At 47.0% G+C, this 24,503-nt stretch overlaps 1 protein-coding gene across 5 annotated transcripts in view; it reads right to left on the reverse strand.

Moving 5' to 3' along the window:
- Nucleotides 1–24,503, reverse strand: part of KCNT1 (potassium sodium-activated channel subfamily T member 1) — a 206,683-nt gene that overhangs the window by 45,615 nt on the left and 136,565 nt on the right. For all 5 annotated transcript variants that reach the window (XM_080990814.1, XM_080990818.1, XM_080990816.1 and 2 more), the window contains 11 exons: nt 24,427–24,486; nt 22,132–22,180; nt 16,845–16,904; nt 16,454–16,528; nt 14,199–14,282; nt 12,088–12,182; nt 11,465–11,645; nt 9,202–9,366; nt 7,214–7,350; nt 4,832–4,895; nt 3,619–3,727 (listed from right to left, as the gene is read on the reverse strand). In XM_080990814.1, coding sequence (XP_080846940.1) covers nt 3,619–3,727; nt 4,832–4,895; nt 7,214–7,350; nt 9,202–9,366; nt 11,465–11,645; nt 12,088–12,182; nt 14,199–14,282; nt 16,454–16,528; nt 16,845–16,904; nt 22,132–22,180; nt 24,427–24,486 — 1,079 coding nt within the window. The remainder of the gene's footprint in view (nt 1–3,618; nt 3,728–4,831; nt 4,896–7,213; nt 7,351–9,201; nt 9,367–11,464; nt 11,646–12,087; nt 12,183–14,198; nt 14,283–16,453; nt 16,529–16,844; nt 16,905–22,131; nt 22,181–24,426; nt 24,487–24,503) is intronic.

Here is a 24,503-nt window from a genome sequence, read left to right on the forward strand (position 1 = left end):
GCCTGTCAGAAACACCCTCCACAGGGAGCTTAGAATCTAGTTGTTTGATGCCCTAGTTCCTTTTCTGATGTTGATTACACACAGCCGAGAAAGTACATTATCTTTTTATTCCAGCCCACCCATGTTTCCAGATGATAGAAAGCAAACAAACAAACCCACCCAGAGAACAAGTGGAAAAGAGGATGAAATAAAGGATGTGAGAGAGTGGGTGGGGGTGTTGTGGGGTGCTAAGAATTGGAAGCTAGCAAAGCAGGATGAATACCAGGGAGGAGAGAAGAGACAAAAAAGTAGAAGGAAGAACTAGTCCGGCATAGCAAAAGCCTTATCCAACCTGGTGCCCTCCAGATGTTTTGGACTACAGTACCCATCACACTTGACCAATGGCCATGCCGGCTGAGACTGATGGGAAATGTAGTGCAGAATGTCTGGAGGGCACCAGGTTGGAGAAGAAGTTCATTTTAAAGCTAAAGAATAATCAGAAGGGAGAGTAAGAGGAGCACAGAAGCCACCCATCAATAGTTAGCACCTGAGTGGCAGACAGCAAGAGAAAGGACAAATAATATGTAAATTTGATTTTCTTTCCATTTTGTTTTTCAATCTTGAATTAAGTTCTCCACATTCTATTTCAGTTTTTTTTCCATAGTCTTATATTTACGGCATTGAATGAATTGTCAAGATTGTCAGCTATCTGTGAGATAGTCTTCTAGAATAGAACAGAATAGAATTTATTATTTATACCCCGCCCATCTGGTTGGGTTTCCCCAGCCACTCTGTGCAGCTTCCAACAAAATATTAAAATACAGTAATCCATCAAACATCAAAAGCTTCCCTAAAGAGGGCTGCCTTCAGATGTCTTCTAAAAATCTGGTAGTTGTTCTTCTCTTTGACATCTGGTGGGAGGGCGTTCCACAGGGCGGGTGCCACTACCGAGAAGGCCTTCTGCCTGGTTCCCTGTAATTTGGCTTCTCGCAGTGAGGGAACCGCCAGGAGGCCCTTGGCGCTGGACATCAGTGTCCGGGCAGAACAATGGGGGTGGAGACGCTCCTTCAGCATAAATAAGCATGAGTAGCTGGAGCACTTCTGTTTACATAGTTGATATACAGGGGCCAAGCCTTGTCAAAAAGACCATGTTTAGTTTGCCCTTTAGCAACCCTTCTGTATTACGTTAGATGCTTGAAGGAGTCAGATCCCAACTCTTCCCTTGCCATCTCATCAGAGGTGAGGGGCAGTGGTGAACAGCATTGCAGCATTAAGGTAAAGGTAAAGGACCCCTGGATGGTTAAGTCCAGTCAAAGGCGACTATGGAGTGTGGCGCTCAGGTCACTTCAGACCGAGGGAGCTGGCGTTTGTCCACAGACAGCTTTCTGGGTCATTGGGTCAGCATGACTATACTGCTTCTGGTGCAATGGGACACCGTGACAATGGCCAGAGCACACGGAAACGGTGTTTACCTTCCCACCGCAGTGGTACCTATTTATCTATTCGTGTTGGTATGCTTTCGAACTGCTAGGTTGGCAGGAGCTGGGACAGAGCAACGGGAGCTCACCACTGTCGCATGAATTTGAACTGCCAACCTTCAGATTGGCAAGCCCAAGAGGCTCAGTGGTTTAGACCACAGCACCACCAAAGTCCCACATCTTTACCTATTGCAGCATTATATATAAGGGGTGGATGTATATTGGCATCTATTGACATAAGGGCTTTCTCCCTCATGCGACTGACATAAGCATGTAATTCAACAGGTTTCATTGGAATCAATCCATGCTATGTTTCTACAAAATTAAGAAAACATTCTAAATAACAGAAACAATATTATATTCACACTTAGTTCTATTGTTTTCTATCTGTTTTGGATATAGTTCTTAAATAACCTTTTTCTATGCTCCTTTTCTATGGTTTTTTTGAAACTAGTTGGGTGTTTTTTTTGTAATTGAGACTGTATTAAGTGTTTGGGTTTTTTGTAAAGGGGTAACGATCCTTCCCCTCACTCTTTTTTGTTTTTCTGTGTAGTTTAAAACTAATAAACATAGTTTTTAAAATTAAAAATATCCTCATGTAAATTTGGTGTAGTATAAGATCCATATAGTTAAAGCTATGGTTTTCCCAGTAGTGATATATGGAAGTGAGAGCTGGACTATAAAGAAGGCAGATTGCCGAAGAATTGATGCTTTTGAATTATGGTGCTGGAGGAGACTCTTGAGAGTCCCATGGACTGCAGGAAGATCAAACCTATCCATTCTGAAGGAAATCAGCCCTGAGTGCTCACTGGAAGGACAGATCCTGAAGCTGAGACTCTGATACTTTGGCCACCTCATGAGAAGACTCCCTGGAAAAGACCCTGATGCTGGGAAAGATGGAGGGCACAAGGAGAAGGGGATGACAGAGGACGAGATGGTTGGACAGTGTTCTCGAAGCTACCAACATGAGTTTGACCAAACTGCGGGAGGCAGTGGAAGACAGGAGTGCCTGGTGTGCTCTGGTCCATGGGGTCACAAAGAGTCGGACACGACTAAACGACTAAACAACAACAAGGTCATATAAGAACAGAGAAGAACATGACGGTCAATCAAGTCCAGCATCCTGTTCTTGCAGCCCTATGCCACACTCAGAAACTTGGAAGCAGGACCTAAGCACAACTCCCCTCCACTGGTTTCAAGCAACTGGTATTCAGAAGCATTACTTTCTCTGACCCTGAAGGCAGAGCATAGCCATCATGACTAGCAGTCATTGATAACCTTGTATTCCAATAAGGCATCTAATCCTCTTTTAAAGCTATCCAAGTTGGTGGCCATCACTGCCTCCTGTGGGAGCTCTATAGTTGTCTGTTGTCTCTCCTGAATCTTATATAATAATAATAATAATAATAATAATAATAATAATAATAATTTATTATTTATACCCCGCCCATCTGGTTGAGTTTCCCCAGCCACTCTGGGCAGTTCCCAATCAAGTGTTAAAAACAGTGCAGCATTAAATATTAAAAACTTCCCTGAACAGGGCTGCCTTCAGATGTATTTTAAAGATAGGATAGCTGCTTATTTCCTTCACATCTGAAGGGAGGGTGTTCCACAGGGTGGGCGCCACTACCAAGAAGGCCCTCTGTCTGGTTCCCTGTAACCTCACTTCTCGCAATGAGGGAACCGCCAGAAGGCCCTCGGCACTGGACCTCAGTGTCTGGGCTGGATGATGGGGGTGGAGACGCTCCTTCAGGTATACAGGACCGAGGCCATTTAGGGCTTTAAAGGTCAGCACCAACACTTTGAATTGTGCTCGGAAACGTACTGGGAGCCAATGCAGATCTCTCAGGACCAGTTTTATATGGTCCCAGTGGCCACTCCCAGTCACCAGTCTAGCTGCCGCATTCTGGATTAGTTGCAGTTTCCAGGTCACCTTCAAAGGTAGCCCCACATAGAGTGCATTGCAGTAGTCCAAGCGGGACTTCCATCATTCACCTTCATTCCCTGAGTTCTAGTCTTATGAGAGACAGACAAAAACTTTTCTCTACGCAGCTACTCCATGCCATGCATTAGTTTATAAACTTCTATCATGTCACTTCTCATGTGCTTTATCTCTAAAGTAAAATGAAACAAGAAGAAACAGGACAGTGGGGCACCCTACCAGCAAATTTTACATGGAACTTATTCTCTGGCTTCAAAATCTGAACATAGAGAGGACAATTTGGAGCAAAGTCCTTCACTGCCCAGGCCCTCAGGATAGTTTGATGATCCTACAGAAAGAGAGAAAAGCAATAATCAGAAGCCTTCCTTGCCTTTATTTTCTGCACTGGACAAATTGTGTTGTGTGAGTTTCACTTCTAAAACTGCAGGGTATACGTATGCTTGAATCACGCAAGAATTACAAAGCTTTGAAATGTGGCTTTTCCTACTGAACGCGAAATTTCAAAACTGAAATCCAAAATGTGAATCTCAGCATTTGAAACTGGAGAGTTGTACAGCGCAATTCTATACATGTCTACTCAGAAGTCAGCCCCACTGAGTTAATTGAGGCTTACTCCCAAATAAGCAGGTGAAGGATTGTAGATGTCTTGGCCAGAAAAACACACCTAGTTCCCTTGGCTGTTTGACTTTGGCAGGCATCCCAGATGAAATCTCATCCAAAGCTGTCAGGGTCACATGCTATACACCAAATGCAATCAAACCCCAAATAACACCACACAAATACAATACCTTTTTTTTAAAAAAAAGGAAAACAAAAAACAAACCACATTGCCTATTGGCAACTGCAATTCCTGGCTTAAAAGAAGTGCTTTGTTTAAAAGTTCTTCCACATTTTTTTATCATTCTCCACTGAAAAGAAATTGTAAGAAATTATCAAGGAGTGATGAGTTGGTGGTGCTTTGCCAGTTCATTTCCTGCAGGTGAAGCACAGCCATCAGGAGTGGACCCTCCACTCACCTAGGCTCTGTCCTGCTGGGTTCTGCTTTGTCTATTCTACGGGTCAACTATGACAACTAGATGTGATCCAGGGGTCCCCTGATGTCATCATAAGGATAACAGATGATAGACAGGTAGACGGCCCCACTCACATGTCAAAGTACGCCCCCAGGGGTTGGGTTGAGGAGTCAAATTTCTGGCCCAAGAGACCAAAATAGTTCCCCACCCCCGGTGTAGAGAATAGTTCCGGTTTGGGGAGGCTATTGGGAAAGACTATTCCCAATCTCAAAACCATTAGGTGAGAATTGCAAGAGCAAATGCTCTTCAGCTCTCCTTTGTTTGTCCAGGTATACAAAGCCCATTTTCCCCAACAGAAACTGCTTCATCAGGAAGAGTGTTAAGCCTTGAAATAGCCAAGCTGATTGTCCAGGACTTACAGCAGCTGTGCGGTCCACCTCATTTCGGCTGCTCAGAATGAAACAAGCTTCACCATTGTCCATCCTGAAAGCATAAAAGATTCTGTCAATCAGACCCAACAGGAGGTCAAATTCCAGATAAAAGCAGGAGGGCAGAGTCTGTGTCTCAAAGTCCTTTATCCGCAAAGCCTTTGGCTTAACCTTTTAAGCCCCATCCCGATAGCAACAAAATCCAAATATTTGGGTAACTTCCTTTGATCACTTTTGTTGACCTTAAATCTCCCCACATCCTTCTGTTCTCTCCCCACACCCCCACACCAATTTGGAATGTCTACATGCGTGTACAAAACGCCGGATGCAACCCACCAAATACGATGTATTTCAGGATTACACAGTCTATTAAGTGCTATGTACATTGATGGCAAGGTACAAATAGTGGGTTGTATCCCATGTTAGAGTAGATTCATTGGAACTAATGGGCATGACCAGTGCTTTTTTCCTAAAAAAAATATGTTTAGGGGTACTCTCATTTTGACTCAAAAAAATTGATCATTTTATAGTTCAAATCAGGAAAAATAAATACAGTAAATGGACAAAAGTACAAAGATTCACAAAATGTTTAGGGGTATACGTACCCCTGCATACCCCCAGAAAAAAGCACTGGGCATGACTAACTGTGACTCATTAATTTAAATGGGTGTACTCCAAGTAGACCTTAGTTGGATACAACTTTCTTTCTCTCTCTCTCTCTCTCTCTTTCTCTCTCTCTCTCTCTCTCTCTCACACACACACACACACACATCTTTACCCAGGTAGCAAAAGTTGAATCCAATTAAATTTTACTCAGAATATGCACATGTTTATAAATTTCAATGGGTTTACTCAGAGTAGGACTAGCACAGGATATAGCTGTGGGTGCAATTCTTCCTTTGCTGACCCCTTCCCTCCAGATCCCTCACCTTTCCTCAGTTGTTCCCTGGGCTGAACTGGGAAGACTGTAAGTTTACTGGGTCAGAAACCTGCCTACTTTCACATGGATGGCACTAAGTTAAGAACAACATTACTACTAGTAGTACATAAGAACATCAGAGGAGCCCTGCTGGATCAGGCCAATGGCCCATTTAGTCCAGCATTCTGTTCTCACTGTGGCCAACAAGATGCCTGTGGGAAACGTGCAAGCATGAGCCCTCTTTCCACTTGTGATCCTCAACAACACATATACTGAAGCATCACATCCTCCAGGTGTGCAGGCAGAGCACAGCCATCATGGCTAGTAGCTATCAATAGCCTTATCCTCCATGAATTAATCTACAGGTGAAACTCGAAAAATTAGAACATCGTGGGAAAGTTCATTTATTTCAGTAATTCAACTTAAAAGGTGAAACTAATATATGAGATAGACTCATGACATGCAAAGAGAGATATGTCAAGCCTTTATTTGTTATAATTGTGATGATCATGGCGTACAGCTGATGAAAACCCAAATTAACAATCTCAGAAAATTAGAATATTAAATGAAATCAGCAAAACAAGGATTGCAAATAGAGCAAGATTGGACCTCTGAGAAGTGGAAGCATAGCTCGCTTTGCATGTCATGAATCGATCTCATATATTAGTTTCACCTTTTAAGTTGAATTACTGAAATAAATGAACTTTTCCACAATATTCTAATTTTTTGAGTTTCACCTGTAAACCTCTTTTAAAGCCATTCAAGTTGGCTGTCATCATGGCTTCCCATGGGAGCAGGTTCCTTGGTTAAATTACGCACTGCATAAACTGCTTCCTTTTATTCATCCTGAATCTTCCAAAATGCAGAACTTCATTGGGTGTCCATGAGTTCTAGTGTCATGAGAGAGGGAGAAAAACTTTCCTCTATCCATTCTCTTCATGCCATCATAGTTTTATAAACCTCTACCACACCACCTCTTTCTTGCCTTTTATCTAAACTAAAAAGTCCTAAATGCTGCAACCACTCATCACAGAAGAGTTTCTCCATCCCATAGATCCTTTTGGCTGCCCTTTTCAGAACTCTGCAATATCCTTTTAGAGGTGAGGCAACCAGAATTGTGCAAGGAACTCCAAATTGCAGCCACACCATAGTCTCTTCCAACCTTACCTGCGATGCCAGGGATTGAACCAGAGGCCTTCAGCATGCAAAACATGGAGCAGAAGCTCTTCCACAAGGATGGGATAAGAAAGAGCGTAACTCAGTAATTCCAATCTTTAACACACCTTCTTCCACGTGATAAAGGAAGCAGGGAAAGGGAGGCTGTCATTCACTGGACTAACACACAGGTATGCAGGTAGACATTGGCAAACAAGTTTAAGCAAAGCATCCAAATCTCACAGATCTCTTTGTGAGGCTGTGCACCTGCTAAGCCCATCTCCCCTTTCCAAACTCACTTTGCTCTCATGAGATCTTGGTCTTTCAGAGCAGATCCCTGGAGATAGATCACCCGTTGAGACCACAGTGGGATCTGCAGGACCCGACGCACTTGAATATCCATCTCTGTCGGGCACAGGATCACCACATAGTAATCCTGAAAGAGAAGCCTAGAAATATTTAGGAGCACATTTACACAAAAACTTTGGGACTGGCTTAACTAGAAAGGCTTCTCACAGGCAGCGGCGTAGCGTGGGTTGTCAGCACCCGGGGCAAGGCAAGTAATTTGCGCCCCCTAACCCCTAACCTGCCGCCGCTGCCAGCTTCTTCTTGCTGCTGCCTGGTCTGGTCTGGTGTGGTTCTCTCCCGCGCTCAGTGCTGTGCTGGGCGGCCGCTGCACTGTCCCTCCCCCAGATAGTCCCTCGCTCTCTCTCCACACCGCACGCCTGGCACCCACCCCCTCCACAGTGGGCGGCGACCCAGCGGCTCGGATCGGATTCGCACAGCCAGCACTGCAGTGAGAGAGAGTGAGTAAGCCAGGTAGGGGCAGAGAGCTGCGAGTGCGAGCGCGCCCCCCAGATGTTGCGCCCGGTGCGGCTGGCCCCCCCTGCACCCCCCACGCTACGCCACTGCTCACAGGCACCCACACCCCAGCAAAAAGTCTCCAAATAGTAGGTCTGCAAGGATGCTGCAATTTTATTTGTAAGGAAAACCTTCAGATCTTTTCAAAGCTATTAGTTCAATGTGTAATTCCATTTAACACATTCATTCATTAAAAAAGAGGATCTGCAATAGTGCCCAAGCAGGATCAGGACCATGGGATTTGGTGAAGAGGGTTAACCGCTTCTCCATGCACTGTTGTTGGGGGGTTTTTTTTGGGGGGGGGGTCCCCTGAAATCCAGGAGGAAGAACAGCTTGTGCATTTGGAGGGGGCAGATTTTCTAAGGATCCCTACATCGGAATAAGAATGCTAACTCTCCTCTCCATTGACTTGAAACTGATTTCCCTGATTCCATGGCAGCTACCTTAAATAAGAAGCTACACATCCATCGCAATTGTTTGTATGGGTTTATTTTTAATACTTGCTTTTAAATTGTGTTGATTCTATCTGTACTTTATTTTTAAAAATAAAAAGAAATACTTGACACTATTTTATGCAAACCGTTCAGCAATTTTTCCTTTGCAGTTGATGGACAACCAGTTTGCTCACCTCTGAGACCGCATGAGGGCATTATCCTATGTCAGACTGAATCTCTAGGCAGACTTTTGAGCCTTGGTGTCTCTCTCTTTACAACGGGGCTGGAGGGCATTTTGCATTTGAGGGCGACATTCAAAGGGGTCAGGTTCTAGTGGGGGGTGGGACCAGAGGCAAAAGCAGGAGGTGAAATCTGAATACATTTCCAGCCATCCAGAAGTGGCTGGTTTCTACACACAAACACACCTCTCTCTATCATCCATTCTGGCAAGCAAGAGGTATCATCACAGCTCAAAAATGTTCCTGTTAGACAAAAGCACTTAAGGAAGGTGTGAAGCAGGGCTGGCACACCCACGAGGCAAGGTGAAGTGACCGCCTCAGGTGGCAGGATCCACAGGAGCAGCAAATCCAGGCTCCAAGGAATGCATCACCCACTGCGGCAGCACACTCCTTCGAAGCCAAATATTTTATCTTCTCAGGACCCTCCCCACCATGCTGCCTCTACAATGGACTCTTGGTGAATAGGAAGCGTGGCTGGTCTCCTCCCACCCTTGCTCCCAATGTAGACCTTTATTGCCCCCTTTCTCCTGATGTAGATCTTCACTCACCCCTTACTCCCTGGCCAGGGGGACGCCATTTTGTGGTTTGTCTCAGGGGCCAAATGTCTTGGGCCAGCCCTGGTGTGGAACAAGGTGAGGGGTGTGGCCTAAGGAGAGGGGGAATGATTGGAAAGAGTGCCCTGGTGGCCCACATTTGGCCTCCAGGCCTGAGGCTCCCCACCCCTGCTTTAGAAGCTGACATAAAGGTCTTCACCTGCAGACGAGGGTGGGCATAAAACTCATTGAGGAAGTCCATGAGCAGGTCAATCTTGAGGGAGCTGACACAGAGGACCACGTGCTTCTCTGTCTGGGCTCGGTGGCGACTGTAGTTTCCTCCTGACTTCTGACGCTCCATCCACAGGTACACAAGTTCCTCAAACTGCAGGGGGGGAAATGAAGCAGGTCATCCAGTAGCATAGTGGGCTTCCAAAGTCTGATCCTCCTGTGTCAACTCTGTTTCAGACAGCCCCAGGCTCATTTGAGGGGCATTAATTAAATGGGTGGCATGAACAATTGAGAGATAGAGCTACTAGAGCTATCAGCAAAAATGTCACTTTCCAACTGAGAACATTGTGATTTGCAATCACTAGCAGTGGGACTACTCAGCCACTCAAGGGTACGCTATATGTCAAGGCAAATATGTAACAATTACCCAACTTTTTTTTAGAGAGAGAAAGTTTTAAGAGGTTGTGATTTTGATTGGAAAAGTGGTAGGAGAGTATGCTTTACCTTTTACCCTCCCTCCAGTTTTACTGCTTGAATCAGCACTGTGTGGAGGAAACCATGTGGAAAGAAAGAAAGAAAGAGGTGGTGGCTGGTGCCCATTAGAACTGGTAGAGTAGAAGGCAAGGAAACCAGCAACTTGTGGTGCCAGAGCCAATGACAGGAAGAACTACCCCGGTTGTAAGTAAAAAGGCAGGCATACAGGGGCTGGCTGAAAACTGAATGAGATTGTTGAGTCAGTGCCCCATTCACCCTAATGGATCAGCCTTCACTAGTGGTTCCAGTGTGCTTATTGGTGGGAAAGAAGCAGAGTAAGCACCTCAGAAGAGCCCTGCTGGTCCCCTTCTTCATCAACCTGTTCTCACGGTGGCCAAATACATGCTTACAGGAAGCCCACAAGCAGGCCCTGAGGGCAGAAGCAATTCTCCCCACTTGTGAATTCACAGCACCGGTATTCTGAGGCATACTGTATCTGGCAGCGGAGGTAGAACATGGCCCTCGTGGCTTGAAAACACTGATAGCCTTCCCCGTGAATTTACCTAGTCCTCTTTTAAAGCCACGGGAAGTTGGTGGCCATTACTACATCTTGTGGAATACCTCTGGTAGTGGATGCTGGAGGGGAGGCAGAAGCAGTAGCCCCCTCCCACACAAAGCCACCACCACCTTTCATGCTGAATTCCCTGGAAAGTGGCAACCGCCTCTTCTTTTGCTTTTGAAATCAGTCTTCTGGGAATCGCCTGCCTAGACAGCTCAAGCTGTAAACAATAAAGGCCAGCAAGCTACTGAGGAAAGTGATGGCCTCTCTTTTTTCCTCCCTGGCTCAAGATATCAGCTAGTCACAGCTCAACGAGTCTGTGACAGTTTCACAGCTGAGTGAAAACTCTGGAAGTCCTCCAGCACAGTGACTGCGGAGCAAGCTTGTCTGCCTCAAAAGGTCAACTTGGCAGCCAGCTGGTGGGCAGCCAAGGGCAACATCCCCTGGTGGACCCGTCAGCTCATAAGCCATAACGGGGAACTACGTCAACAGGTCCAGAGACTTGCACACTTCAACTGGAATATGCTGTAGCTAGGGATATCAAAGAATTCTGACAAAAATAGAAGTGGGAGCAGAAATTGCCAGTGTTCCCTTATTTGTTTCATGCCTGGAACGAAAATCAATCTACTAACCATTGTTGTTTTTGCTTTCAGTTCACAAATGATACATGACTGATTACACACACCGTTTATGTTTACTTCGCAATGAAAATGGAAAATGCAATGGAAAAATTACATTGGAAAAACGTAACAACATAGTTTTTAACAGAAGACAAACTGCAGCAGAAAGAAACAGTGCTGCATGCAATGAATGCCTAGCTGTGACTTCTCTCTATTGAGAGTTCCAGATAATTGTGTCCTAGACCTGTAAGTTCCCCAAGAAATGTTAGGGGTGATCATGACTGTACAACAGCGGAGTTTGCTAACTTGAGGCAAAACATCTTGACATATAGAACATGTTGTTGTTGTTTTAAGGAGCTCAGGTTAAAAAGGATTTGCATGAGGCTTGAAAAACTCAGTGCTTATAACTTACTAGCCTCATGGAACCTGAGCTGTTGAGTCAAAGCTGGACTCCTTAACAAGCCTTTGCAATGCCCTTTGCAACTCAGCTCTGGTCCATCACAAGGTGAGCTGTGTGGTTCAACTCCTGAACTGTTTTGATTCTGCAGGCACATCTTGCTCATGACTTATCTGATAGAACGACAGGAATCACACCTTACCTGCAATGGCAATACAACCAGGGCCACACAAATCATGATAACCACAAGCAGCTGCGAGGGCCAGATCTTGGGTGTGACATCACCATAGCCCACCGTGGAGAAGGTGACAATGCAGAAGTAAAAGGACTTGAAGAGGGAGAGGTTTTCACCGGCTCTTTCTAAGTGCTGGATGCCGCAGGTTCTGGATGAAATGAAGGAAAGAACCAAAAGAACTGATTCCACACACAGGACCAGGATTCTCTCCCTAAACTGAGGATAATTTCAACCTTATTCAATTTCAAAGGCACAATATGCGTTCCATAACTGGGAACTGGTTAAGAATTGCATTCTCAGTTGTGTCATCACATCAGGCCTCAGCAGAAAGGCTGACCATGTTTTGAAGTAAACAAGTTAATCCTAGGGCTATGCGCCAGCTCTGGCTGAATCCTGAATACCAAACTGAATCAGTCCAATTTGAGTCAACCCACAATCAGGTCAGGGAGCCTCAGATCAACCTAGGTTGGATAGAAGAATTTTGGACGCATTCCTTGCTGGGGATTCTGTTTCACAAAGAGGCTTCTATTAGCATGATTTACACGGCAACTCCAGTTTTAAAAACAAATATTTGCCAAGTGAGATCTTACCCAGTGAAAACAAGACACAGCAGAGTGCAGATCAAAATGAGCACCTGATTGAACATAGCCGACTGGGTTCTTTGTATCGCTCTGTGTAGGTCATTCTGGGGAAAAACACATAACCTTCATATTTACCAAAACAAGATAACAAAGCCTGCTCCAGATTATGGCAACTGGTGAACATTCCTTCATTAGATGTTTCTCAGCAGAGGCTGGATGGTGGCCTACAGTGGTGCCTCGCAAGACGAAATTAATCCGTTCCGCGAGTGTCTTCGTCTAGCGGTTTTTTCGTCTTGCGAAGCAACCCTATTAGCGGCTTAACGGATTAGCGCTATTAGCGGTTTAGCGGCTATTAAAGGCTTAAAGGCTTAGCGGATTAGCTGCTAAAAGGCTATTAAAGGCTTAGCGGCTTAGATAAAGGGGGGGGGGAAGCGGAAAAAAAATCTCAAGACTCGCAAGACATTTTCGTCTTGTGAAGCAAGCCCATAGGGAAATTCGTCCTGCGAAGCAACTCAAAAACGGAAAACCCTTTCGTCTAGCGGGTTTTCCGTCTTGCGAGGCATTCGTCTTGCGGGGCACCACTGTATCAGGAATTCCGCAGCAACAGTCTCTAAGCATTGTCAGTGGGTTTGGACTAGATTATGGGAAGAGCTGTAGCTCAGAGGTAGAGCATCTGCTTTGAATGCAGAAGCTCACAGGTTCAATCCCCAGTTAGGGTTGGGAGAGACCCCTGCCTGAAACTCTGGAAAACTGAGTATCCACGTTGCCAACTAATTATCAGTTTCATGCCCCATTAGAGCTCCCAGCTTCCCACAAAAGAATCCTGGGAGCTTGGTGGGGATGCTGAAATCTTTTCTAAGTCCTGGCTGCCCTCACAGAACTACAATTCTCAAGGCTCCCAGGGAGGGGTGGGAACAACTATTAAATCAATTTAACAGTTATTTGTAGAAAAGACAAAGAAGTGCTATTTACTATTTGCTTGATAAGGATGTGGGAGAGGGCCTTTCCAGAAGCTGGATTGACTTCCTCTTTGTTGTCCTTTTACCAGCAGGTGAAGACTTTCCTTTTCTAACAGGCTTTTGGGAACTGACTGCTTTTAATGAAAGAACTGGGGTCATGTTTCTTTACTGTAGCTATCTGTATGGCTTTAACGGAGACTATCTATCATCTCTATCTATCTCTATCTATCTATCATCTATCTATCTATCTATCATCTATCTATATCATCTATCATCTATCATCTATCATCTATCTATCTATCTATCTATCTATCTATCTATCTATCTATCATCTATCTATCTCTCTATCTATCTGAAGAAGTGTGCATGCACACGAAAGCTCATACCAATAACAAACTTAGTTGGTCTCTAAGGTGCTACTGGAATGGTTTTTTTTTATTTTGTTTAAACAACGGCAGACCAACACGGCTACCTACCTGTATCTATCTATCTATCTATCTATCTATCTATCTATCTATCTATCTATCTATCATCTATCATCATCTATCATCTATCTATATCATCTATCTACCTATCTATCATCTATCTATCATCTATCTATCTATCTATCTATCATCTATCATCTATCTATCTATCATCTATCTATCATCTATCTATCTGTCGTTTAATTGTTTTTAATTATTGTTTTTTCTATGTTTTAAGTGGTTGTTATTTTTATCTGTAAGCTGCCTTGAGTCCCGTAAAGGAAAAGGTTGGGTATAAATTAATAAATAATGGTCTGACACGCTACCCACTAAACTAGTCACTGGGAAAGGTGGGGCACTGATTCTCCCTATCGACCAGAAATCTTATTCAGCAACTCCTCCTCCCTGTGGCCATCACCCAAAGACTTTCAAATGCATCTTTGGAACTATCTTTGGAAACCTGTATTTAAAACTACACTCAAGACCACACTGTGCTACTTGCAAGGAAATATGACATACAGACACACGACGTAGGTTTGGAAAGGGACTGTGCGGCTGCTCTGCTGTTAGGCAGGAACTACACACGGCCTTTCCCAGATCAATCGCGACAACCCAATGCGCAGACAGAAACACAGAACAGATGGAGAATGTTAAAACAATTCTATCTGTTACAAACAAAAATTCCCTGGTCACTTACAATCATGTTTTCCAAGGCGTGTTTTGCCAGCCAGCAGTTCAGAAAAACCGGGATAAATAAATTCCGCAGCGGCGGCCAAAATATCTAGGCAGAAACATACAAACAAACAGCTGTTAACTGCATGTCTGTTGAATTGTAGGCATTTATGCATGGGTACATTTCTGTGCATAGGCAGATGGATAAAGATATACTAGGGGATCTGCACCCCTGCTTGTTAATCTCACCAACCCTGTCTATCCCTTGGTCAACCACCCTTCCCCACACCTGACCACCCCCTCACTTCATCTATCCCCTGCCCTATTCCATCACAGCTTGCCCTAGGCTCTCCCACTCCCCACAGTTCTGCCCAGAGCTCGACTCTGCAAAATCAAAAGAAAGAGAGGGCAAATGTTCTCCTGAGCCAGTGCAGAATGCTTTCCCTATTCACCACTGGGTAGCTACCAGAAAGTCCTGATATATTCACAGAATCATAGAGCTGGAAGGGACCACAAGGATATTCTAATCTAACCCCTGCAATGCTGGAATCTCTTGCCCCATGTGGGACTTGAACCCACAATCTTAAGATTAGGAGTCTCATGCTCTGCTGACTGAGTTTAGATGGAGCAGCTTCCATACAGACTTGCATTTCACTGTCTATATTTTCTAGAAATCAAGCTATCCTTTTACCCTTAATCATGCAGACAAGTGTATGATTTTCACTGACAATGAGGATCTGATTGCAACCAACCTTGGTGACTGCAAAATACAAAATACAGGCTATATAATACAGTCGAAATGGTGGCTGTATAATGATTAGGTCGCAATTAGATCCTCCTTGTCAACAATAGTAATAACGCATAATGAATGCTTAATCCTTCTCCCTCCCGCTGATTTCCCCACCCATATATATCTTTTGGGACGTGGGTGGCGCTGTGGGTTAAACCACAGAGCCTAGGACTTGCCGATCAGAAGGTCGGTGGTTCGAATCCCCACGACTGGGTGAGCTCCCGTTGTTTGGTCCCTGCTCCTGCCAACCTAGCAGTTCGAAAGCACATCAAAGTGCAAGTAGATAAATAGGTACCGCTCCGGCGGGAAGGTAAACGGCGTTTCTGTGCGCTGCTCTGGTTCACCAGAAGTGGCTTAGTCATGCCCGGAAGCTGTGCGCCGGCTCCCTCAGCCAATAAAGCGAGATGAGCACCACAACCCCAGAGTCGGTCACGACTGGACCTAATGGTCAGGGGTCCCTTTGCCTTTACTATGTATCTTTTAGTTCAATGTCATCCCACTAGAGAGCGTGCGCACGAAAGGAGCGCCAAGATTTTGACTGCCTAGGAGGCCTCTGTAGGGTGTGTGTGTGTGCGTGTGCGTGTGTGTGTGTGTGTGTGTGAGAGAGAGAGAGAGAGAGAGAGAGAGAGATCACCAATGATAGGAAGACCTGTCCTTGATTGGTCATCAGTGAGAAGGCAGGGATATGGGGGCTGACTGAGGAAAGGCTGAGGTTGGTGGAGTGCTGTTCCTTTCACCCAAATGGAAGAGCCCCCATTAGGGAAAGAGAGTGTGCATGTGGCAGTGGCTGGGGAAAGATTGAAGCAACTCCCCACCACCTGCTGTTTCTCCATTCAAATCCGCAACCCCCTGAACCTGCTTTTCTCAGCACAAGCCTCCAATGGAGATATATTTGCATGTGGATATTCATCTTACCCTTTGAACTGGACCCTAAAAGTTAAGGTTATATTACATTGCTATTTCATCTGAGGATTGTTTCCTCTAAGGGGTTCAGCTTGGCATATTCAACTCCTCACAGTTTTATCTCACAACAGCCCTGTGAGGTAGGCTAGGCTGGGAAATAGCCTAGTGAGCTTCATGGCTATGTGGATATTTCAGCCAGGCCCCCCTGGCCCCAGTCCAGTACTCCATATAAGCTTAAGCTCTGTCTCATCAGGTTTCAGTGACAAAGAATGGACCTCTTCATGTGTTATTATGGCAGATGATTCCAAGCCTTGTCCTATAATCCTGCTGTAATCTTTGGAAGCCCAGCACCAAATTGCAGTAGGGTGGGCTATTCATTAGCAGCTGTGCTCTTGCAAAGCTCATGTATCTTTTGAGTGAGCTGTTGCTAACGAACCCTACCAGCAGCTGTTTCCTTGCAAAAATCCTTTTTTTAAAATCTGAATGGCAGTGACAACTGTTCTTCCTCTCTCTCTCTCTTTTTGAATGAACAGGAGAACCTCTCAGCAACCATTTGTCTTAGCACTGTCCACCTAACACACACTTACGGTAATAATGAAGGGCACAGTGTTGATCATTTCAAGGATGAAGGTTACACGAAAGATCTGCTCACAAATGTTTCCCTAAAAAGAAAAAGAGATTCATATTTGTTATCCCTGCATGCATGCACAACAGGCGTGCCACCTATGTGGGGCCGTGGGGGCTGAGCTCCTCCTCAGTATTTTCACTGAGGGGGCTGTGCCCCCTCAATATTCCACAGCTGGCTGGGCCCTGCCAGGCCCTCCCATGGCTGCAACTAGGCCCCACCAGGCCCAGTTGGACTTCCTCCCACCATATGACATCACACATGTGTGCCGGGCCCTTGCAATGTTGGTCGGAATGCAGTGTACCTGATGCACGATCAGTTTAGCCAACCTACCCTCAAGGCCATAATCTTACCTTGTAGCTGAGATAAATCAGAAGCATCGTCTCGAGGAAGCTAATGATCGCTACGCTGACCTGGAAGTGGTGGTAAGGGGAAAGCAGAGGGATTTTTAGCGCCGCTGTCCAACATGAATGGAGAATTCTGCAATAGTCTAACCCAGGAATGTCTGACTTGAAGGCGACTGCCTTCCTCCGTAGGGTGCTCACAAAGATATATACAAATCAGGGTCTCACTGTCAGAGGTGTTTCCCCTGGACCTTTGTAATTTCTTTTGATAGACATGTCAGCCAGCAAATTAATCACCGGTCCTGGGGACACCTGTCGGACACCTGTAACTGACAAGATATACTGAGCCATGAATCCAACTCTCATTCAGTTATCTGTCCTCTCCCTACCGCAGGTGGGTTGTAATATTTTTATTTTTTTAAGTGATGCTATTGTACATTTATTCAATTACATGGATGTGTGTATGTGTCTCTCTGTGTGTTTAAAAAGTAGAATAAGCTTGTACTGTGCTGAAAAATTGTTCTGGAAAGGAGAAGGGGGTTAATGATAGCACTGGTCCGGGACAGTCAGTGCTGTGCATAACAAGTTCAGCTCCGGGGCACAAGGAACTCAGAATGGCAGCCAACAGCAGCTTCTCGCCATTCAACCCAGCATCTGGAGACTGGGAAGCGTACGCCTCCCGTTTCACCTTCCTCCTAGAAGCCAAAGGGGTCACCGACGAAGAAGACGCCAAGAAGAGGGCGATATTCTTCAGCGTCTGCGGAGAGGAGACGTTTGAAATCGCCCGGGCTCTCCTTGCGCCTGAAGACGTCGCTACTGTTCCATACAAAACAATAATGGAACAGCTGAAGGGGCACTTTTCGCCGCAGCCCTCAGTGGTGGCTCGTCGAAATGCCTTCTACGCAAAGCGGCAAGCCCCTGGGGAAACCATAACTGGGTTTGTGACCTCTCTCCGCCAAGCCGCCCGGTTCTGCAACTTCTCAGAGCTGGAGAACATGCTTCGTGACCGCCTCGTCGGTGGCCTGAAGGATGAGAAGCTGCAACGACGCCTCTACGCTAAGAAGGACCTAACGTTCCAGGTCGCTCTGGAGGAGGCCCTGGCAACAGAAGCTGCCGAGAGGTCGACCCAAGAGGCACGGCCGAGCCTGCCATCCCAACCGAGGGTCCACCATGAAGACCTCACCGACGACTCAGGATCCGACAGGGAGGAGGTGCACCGAGTACAGCAGCGCACTCAAGCAGCGCACAGACCACAGCTGCCTCGACGAGAAGGAGGGAACTGCGCAAGCTGCGGGGAGAGTCACGAGAGGAGGACCTGCCGTTTCCGCAACGCAGAGTGCAGGCAGTGCAGAAAATCGGGACACATCGCCCGGGTGTGTCGGGCTCGGCCCACCCGACACCAGGCATCAGATGACCAATCCAAGAGCCCCAGGTCCCGGGGCCCAACGCACCAAGGCAACTCGACGGAGCTCACGGACTTCCAGGTATACCAGTTGCCCCACCCCAACGTAGAGAAAATTTATGTAGAGGTACAGATAGAGGGGGCCCCATGCCGCATGGAGCTTGACACGGGTTCAACTCTATCCATAATCTCGGCAAGGACCTTAAGGAAACTGTGTCCCACTGGGGGTCCCAAACTCAGGCCAGCCCCATTCACCCTCCGGGACTTCCAGAAACGTAAGGTCCCCACAATGGGGGTGGGGACCTTCAGGGTGCAATACCGAGGGCGGACGCGGCAACTGGACTTGCTTGTGGTCAAGGGCCCCTACATTAGCTTACTGGGATTGGCATGGTTTGGACCACTGGGGCTAGCTGTCACCGGGGTGAACCACACTAGCTTACAAGTGGACGTGGACGCCATATGCAAGGAATTTCCAGGGGTTTTCGATGGGAAATTGGGACAGTATACGGGCCCCCCCATCGCGCTACAGCTTGACCCCGCAGTACGACCGGTCAGGCTCAAGGCCCGCCGGGTCCCGTTCGCCTTGAAACCCCGTATAGACGAGGAATTGGACCGACTCGTAGAGCAAGGAGTGCTGGAGCCGGTGCCTAATGCTCCCTGGGAAACCCCAATCGTCACACCCGTCAAGCCTAATGGTTCGGTCCGCATCTGCGCAGACTACAAATGTACCATAAACAAGGCCCTCACGGCCCACGCATACCCAGTGCCAGTGGTCAGCCATGTCCTTGCCACCCTGGCTGGGTCGAAAATTTTTGGCAAGCTGGACTTGGCCCAAGCATATCAACAGCTGCCAGTAGATGAGGCCACAGCAGAGGCACAGACGATTGTGACGCACAGAGGAGCGTTCAGGGTAAAGCGGCTGCAATTCGGTGTCAGCGTGGCACCAGGCATATTCCAGAATATAATGGACTCTCTCCTTAAAGGGATTCCTGGCGTCACCCCCTTCTTCGATGATGTGTTGATTGCCGGCCCCACACCAGAGGAGTTTGAGGACCGCCTCCGCACCGTTCTGCACCGTTTCCAGACGGCGGGTCTCAAGGTGAAGCGGGAAAAATGTCTACTAGGAGTGCCTCAGGTGGACTTTCTGGGATTTATGGTGGACGCAGAAGGGGTCCACCCGACTGGGGACAAGGTACGGGCCATTTGTGATGCCCCAGCGCCCAAGAGCAAGACTGAACTTCAGGCCTTCTTGGGACTATTGAACTTTTACCATTCCTTCCTTCCCCACAAGGCGGCGGTAGCGGAGCCCCTACACAGACTCCTGGACAAGCGGGCCCCTTGGGTGTGGGGCCAGCGCCAGGAGGCCGCATTCCAGGCAGTCAAGGACTTGCTTGTCTCAAACTCGGTCTTGGCACACTTCGACGAGAGGCTGCCGGTGGTGCTAGCATGCGACGCCTCACCCTATGGCATTGGAGCTGTCCTGGGGCACCAACTCCCGGATGGAAGAGAGGTACCGGTGGCGTACTTTTCCCAGACACTCAACACAACCGAGCGGAACTACTCGCAAATCGACAAGGAGGGTCTGGCAATCGTAAAGGGAGTAAAAAAATTCCATGATTTCTTGTACGGGCGGCCCTTCACCGTGGTGACTGACCACAAGCCGTTGCTTGGCTTGTTTGCCCCCGAAAAGCAGACCCCCCAAGTGCTGTCTCCTCGCGTCCTCAGGTGGTCAATTTTCCTTGCCAGCTACCAGTATGCACTGATTCACCGACCTGGGAAGGCGATGGGCCATGCGGACGCCCTCAGCAGGCTACCACTACCGGAAACAGGCCCTGACCCAGCACCTGCACAAGAGGTTATGAGCCTGGAGCTGCTTCCCGACCGCCCCATTCAGGCACAAGAAGTTGCACACCATTCCAAGAAAGATAGGGTCATCTCCCGGGTCCTGGACTGGGTGTGGAGGGGATGGCCCAGCAGCAGCCCCGGGCCAGAATTCGCCGGCTACACAACCCGCAAACATGAACTGTCGGCCCACAAGGGGTGCCTGTTATGGGGAAGCAGAGTCGTTGTTCCCCAGCCCCTCTGCAAAAGGGTCCTCACAGCCCTACACGAGACACATCCAGGGGTAGTAAGAATGAAGGCCCTTGCCAGGAGTTATGTGTGGTGGCCGGGGATCGATGGAGAGATAGAGGCCTGGGTCAAACACTGCCAGGCCTGCCAAGAATCCCGCCCAGATCCCCCAAGGGCCCCAGTCCAGTCCTGGGAGTCCGCCCGAGCACCATGGTCACGCCTGCATGTGGATTTCGCTGGCCCCTTTCAGGGGAAAACATTCTTCATAGTGGTGGACTCCTACACCAAATGGCTGGAAGTCGCACTGGTACCGTCCACTTCCACGTCCGCAGCCATCCGGGTACTACGTAGGCTGTTTGCAACCCACGGGCTCCCTGACACTCTCGTCTCAGACAACGGGACTGCATTTACGTCAGGAGAATTCCAAACCTTCACAGCGCAGAACGCCATCCGCCACATCCGTTCGGCGCCGTTCCACCCTGCCACCAATGGCCAAGCAGAACGCATGGTGCGGACCACCAAGGACACCCTTCGCCGCATGACGCAAGGGGACTGGGAGTACCGCCTTGCCACATTCCTTCTAGCACAGCACAGCACCCCCAGCTCAACGACTGGCCGGAGCCCCGCTGAACTACTAATGGGTCGGCGCCTTGCAATCAGATTGGACCGCCTTCACCCCGATAGAGCTCAGGATGAGGTAGTGGTGGGGGAAGGCAGGAACCCCCGGACCTTCGAGGCCCAGGACCCAGTGTACGCAAAGAATTTTGGGGCAGGCCCAGCATGGGTACCCGCCACAATCACCAGGGTCACTGGCCCCGTGTCGTACGAGGTGCTAACGGATGGGGGGCAATGCTGGCGCCGCCACTGCGACCAGATACGGCGACGATTCCCGGGAGAAAACCAGGAGGAGGACAGGTCAGAGGAGTCCCAAGGGAACAGCGGGGCAGTGAGGCCCATAGAGCAGGAGGGGCCAGCAGGAGAGGCAGAATCAGTAAATACAGAGAGGACCCGTGAGGCCGAAAGGACACCGGAACCAGAACCACGACTGAGCGAGCCGGTTGCACCAGACCAAACAGCCGCATCACAGCCAGCATCCTTGGAACACGAGCCAGAACCCGGAGCCCGGACCAGGGAACACCCCAGGCCACAACGCACACGTAGGCCGCCGGCATACCTTGAGGACTATGAATGCGACCTCCCGGGCAGGACTGGAACTTAGAGGGGAGGGGTGTTATGTACTGAGTTGAATAGGATCCAAACTGTAGCAGTCTGATTGGTCCTAGAACAATAGGATCCAAAAGGCAGCAGTCTGATTGGTCCTAGAACAATAGGATTCAGAATGCAGCAGTCTGATTGGTCCTAGAACAATGCAGCAGTATGATTGGTTGGCAGGAACCACCCAATCCTGCTCCAGATAGAAGTGAATCCACAACCTGATTGGCTTACAGTAGAATTCCAGAATTAGCCAATCATGTGCAGCCCATTGTGTAAATAATGTATATAAAGCAGATACTGTGAGGGGACATTCATTCATTCCTCCTCACCACTATGAGCTGAATAAAGAGCATGAAATCACTTTGCGACTCTGAGTATATTTCAGTAGAGTAAATTTCCTTCAGTTTTATCTTGTGGAGAAGAAGATTATGTTTAAATTAGCAAAACATGGGGATTGTACTTCACCTGTAAAATTATATATGTCTGGATGAAACAAATTTGGTGCCAAATGGCCCTATCCAATTTTAATCAAGAATATATAAAACTATGTTTCAGACCCTTAACCACTGCATTCATTTGTTTATTTTAACAATTTTCTTCTTCACTTACCTGTATTGCCCATAATGGCTTGTTTCGGTCCACCCATATAACTGGAGTCCTGTACAGAATATGTAATAACAAAGACAAAAAAATCTTGTTGGAGGATTTGATTTGAAAGCAATGGGCTCATGTTGATTGTAGCCAACTTGTCCTCCTATTGAGCTGTTTCAGACTTTGAACACAAAATGTATAAATTTTGAAACAGCACTTCTGAATTTTAAATATGACATTTTATCTCAGGATTCAAGATCTGGGAGTTTTAGGCTTGCTGGCATTTCTCCTCTCTTTTGATTTTGACAGGCGCAAAACGTGAACTAACAATACAGTGTCATGGATCAAATCTCATCTAGGCTAGGAGGTAAGATAATAAATTTGCATACTGTCTGTAAAATTCTATGCAGGACAAAATACCACCACATATAAGCAATAAAATACTAAAGGCTGTTCCGTGTGAATAACACAACTGAATCAAATATTAAATCCCATTACATGTGGAATATAAAATACTTCCCAATACAAAATACTGCTGTATTATCGAATAATAAATATTGTTGTATTTACTATTTAATCTGTTCAGTAAAATATTAAATACATCTCAAGCCAACTATCACATACTGTCTAACACTATGCACCTTTGCATGTCATGTCAAACCCAAACACAATTTCATGCTAGCTATCCAGTAAAGCCAAACATAAAATGTTATTGTGTATCAACTACCAAGTACAGTGATACCTCAGGTTGAATGTGCTTCGGGATGAGCGCGTTCAAGTTGCGCTCCGCGGCAACCCGGAAGTAACGGAACGTGTTACTTCCGGGTTTCGCCGCTTGTGCATGCGCAGATGCTCAAAATGATGTCACGCGCATGCGCAGAAGCACCGAAATGTGACCCGTGCACGCACAGACGCACGGACACAGGTTACGTTTGCTTCTAGATGTGAACGGAATGGATCCTGTCTGCCATTTTGATTCAAGATGGCAGACAGAACATTTCAAAACTGCACTACTTTAAGTACTGGTCTCTAAACCACATGGATTTTTCAGTTTCTCAGAATTCCAAAGTACACAAGATGGAGAGCAAAGATCTTCAGTGTCAAATATCAATACCACAGAGAGAGAGAGAGAGAGAGAGAGAGAGAGAAAGAGAGAGAGAGCTTATTTCGTTTCAAAAGTAGCAGTGAAAACTTCTGGGGACAGAGGTCAAGTTAGTTCAATTCTTCCTTACACTCAGTTTCACTCAGCTCTGGGAGGTGACGTTCTTCTCTTACTTGAATCATTTCTACAAATGTGCTGTCTGGTCTAGCAGTTTAGTTAAGCAGATTACTAAGTGCATTCCTCCATGGGGGATGAGCAATTTCCAACGCCCCTCTTCGCTTGCTATGCATCCTAATATCTCACTTACTGGAATTTGCATATTCTCCCTTTTAAGCTCCAACCTGGGAACACAGAGCACTTAACAGCAGCCAAAGGTATCGTATTTTTTGCTCTATAAGACTCACTTTTTCCTTCCTAAAAAGTAAGGGGAAATGTGTGTGCATCTTATGGAGCGAATGCAGGCTGCGCAGCTATCCCAGAAGCCAGAACAGCAAGAGGGATTGCTGCTTTCACTGCGCAGCAATCCCTCTTGCTGTACAGGCTTCTGAGATTCAGAATATTTTTTTTCTTGTTTTCTTCCTCCAAAAACTAGGTGTGTCTTGTGGTCTAGTGCGTCTTATAGAGCGAAAAATACGGTATATCTTTCCCTGATCTTCAGGCTTTGAATAGGTTGCTGCTTAAAAGGCCCTCCCTCAGAAAACCCCCTTTCATTGGGATCATCAAGCAGCATGGAGCAGCATGGAGTGAGCAATAGGGGGTGAGTCCTCCCCACATTGTGAAGTGGGATCTGAGGGCCTCCAGGCTCACCTAGGACGAGGAGCTGCACTGCATAGGTAACCAAGTCGGCCTGGCAACTGCCTGCAACAATTACTTCCAGGCTTCAGCTTCTGTCTTGGGGAAGAGATCCACTGCCCCAAAACCTGGACAGAGACTGCCAGCTGGTGTAGGCAACATTGAGCTGGTTTGACCAATGGTCAGATTCGGTAAAAGGCAGCCTCCCATGTCCTTTCTATGCAGCTGCATGGAGGCTCTGTCTCATCTGTGAGCCACTTTTTCGTGCCAGGAAGGGGTATTTAAAAACATTATTATGGGGTGTAAGCAACTCCCCCACTCCCCATCAACAACATGATTTTGCAGATTATATAAACTAGCCTGTCATTTGAGCAAATCCACAGATATATAATCAGAAGGGCTACTGGCCCCCTACTTACCAATTGATTTGTGTTGATGACTGGTTGAAAGTTGAGGAATTGTGTTTTTCGCATTCCCAGCTGAGTGAAAATAGTAT

The sequence above is a fragment of the Podarcis pityusensis genome (assembly GCF_964106645.2).
Source record: "Podarcis pityusensis genome assembly, chromosome: Z".
Lineage (NCBI taxonomy): Eukaryota > Metazoa > Chordata > Lepidosauria > Squamata > Lacertidae > Podarcis > Podarcis pityusensis.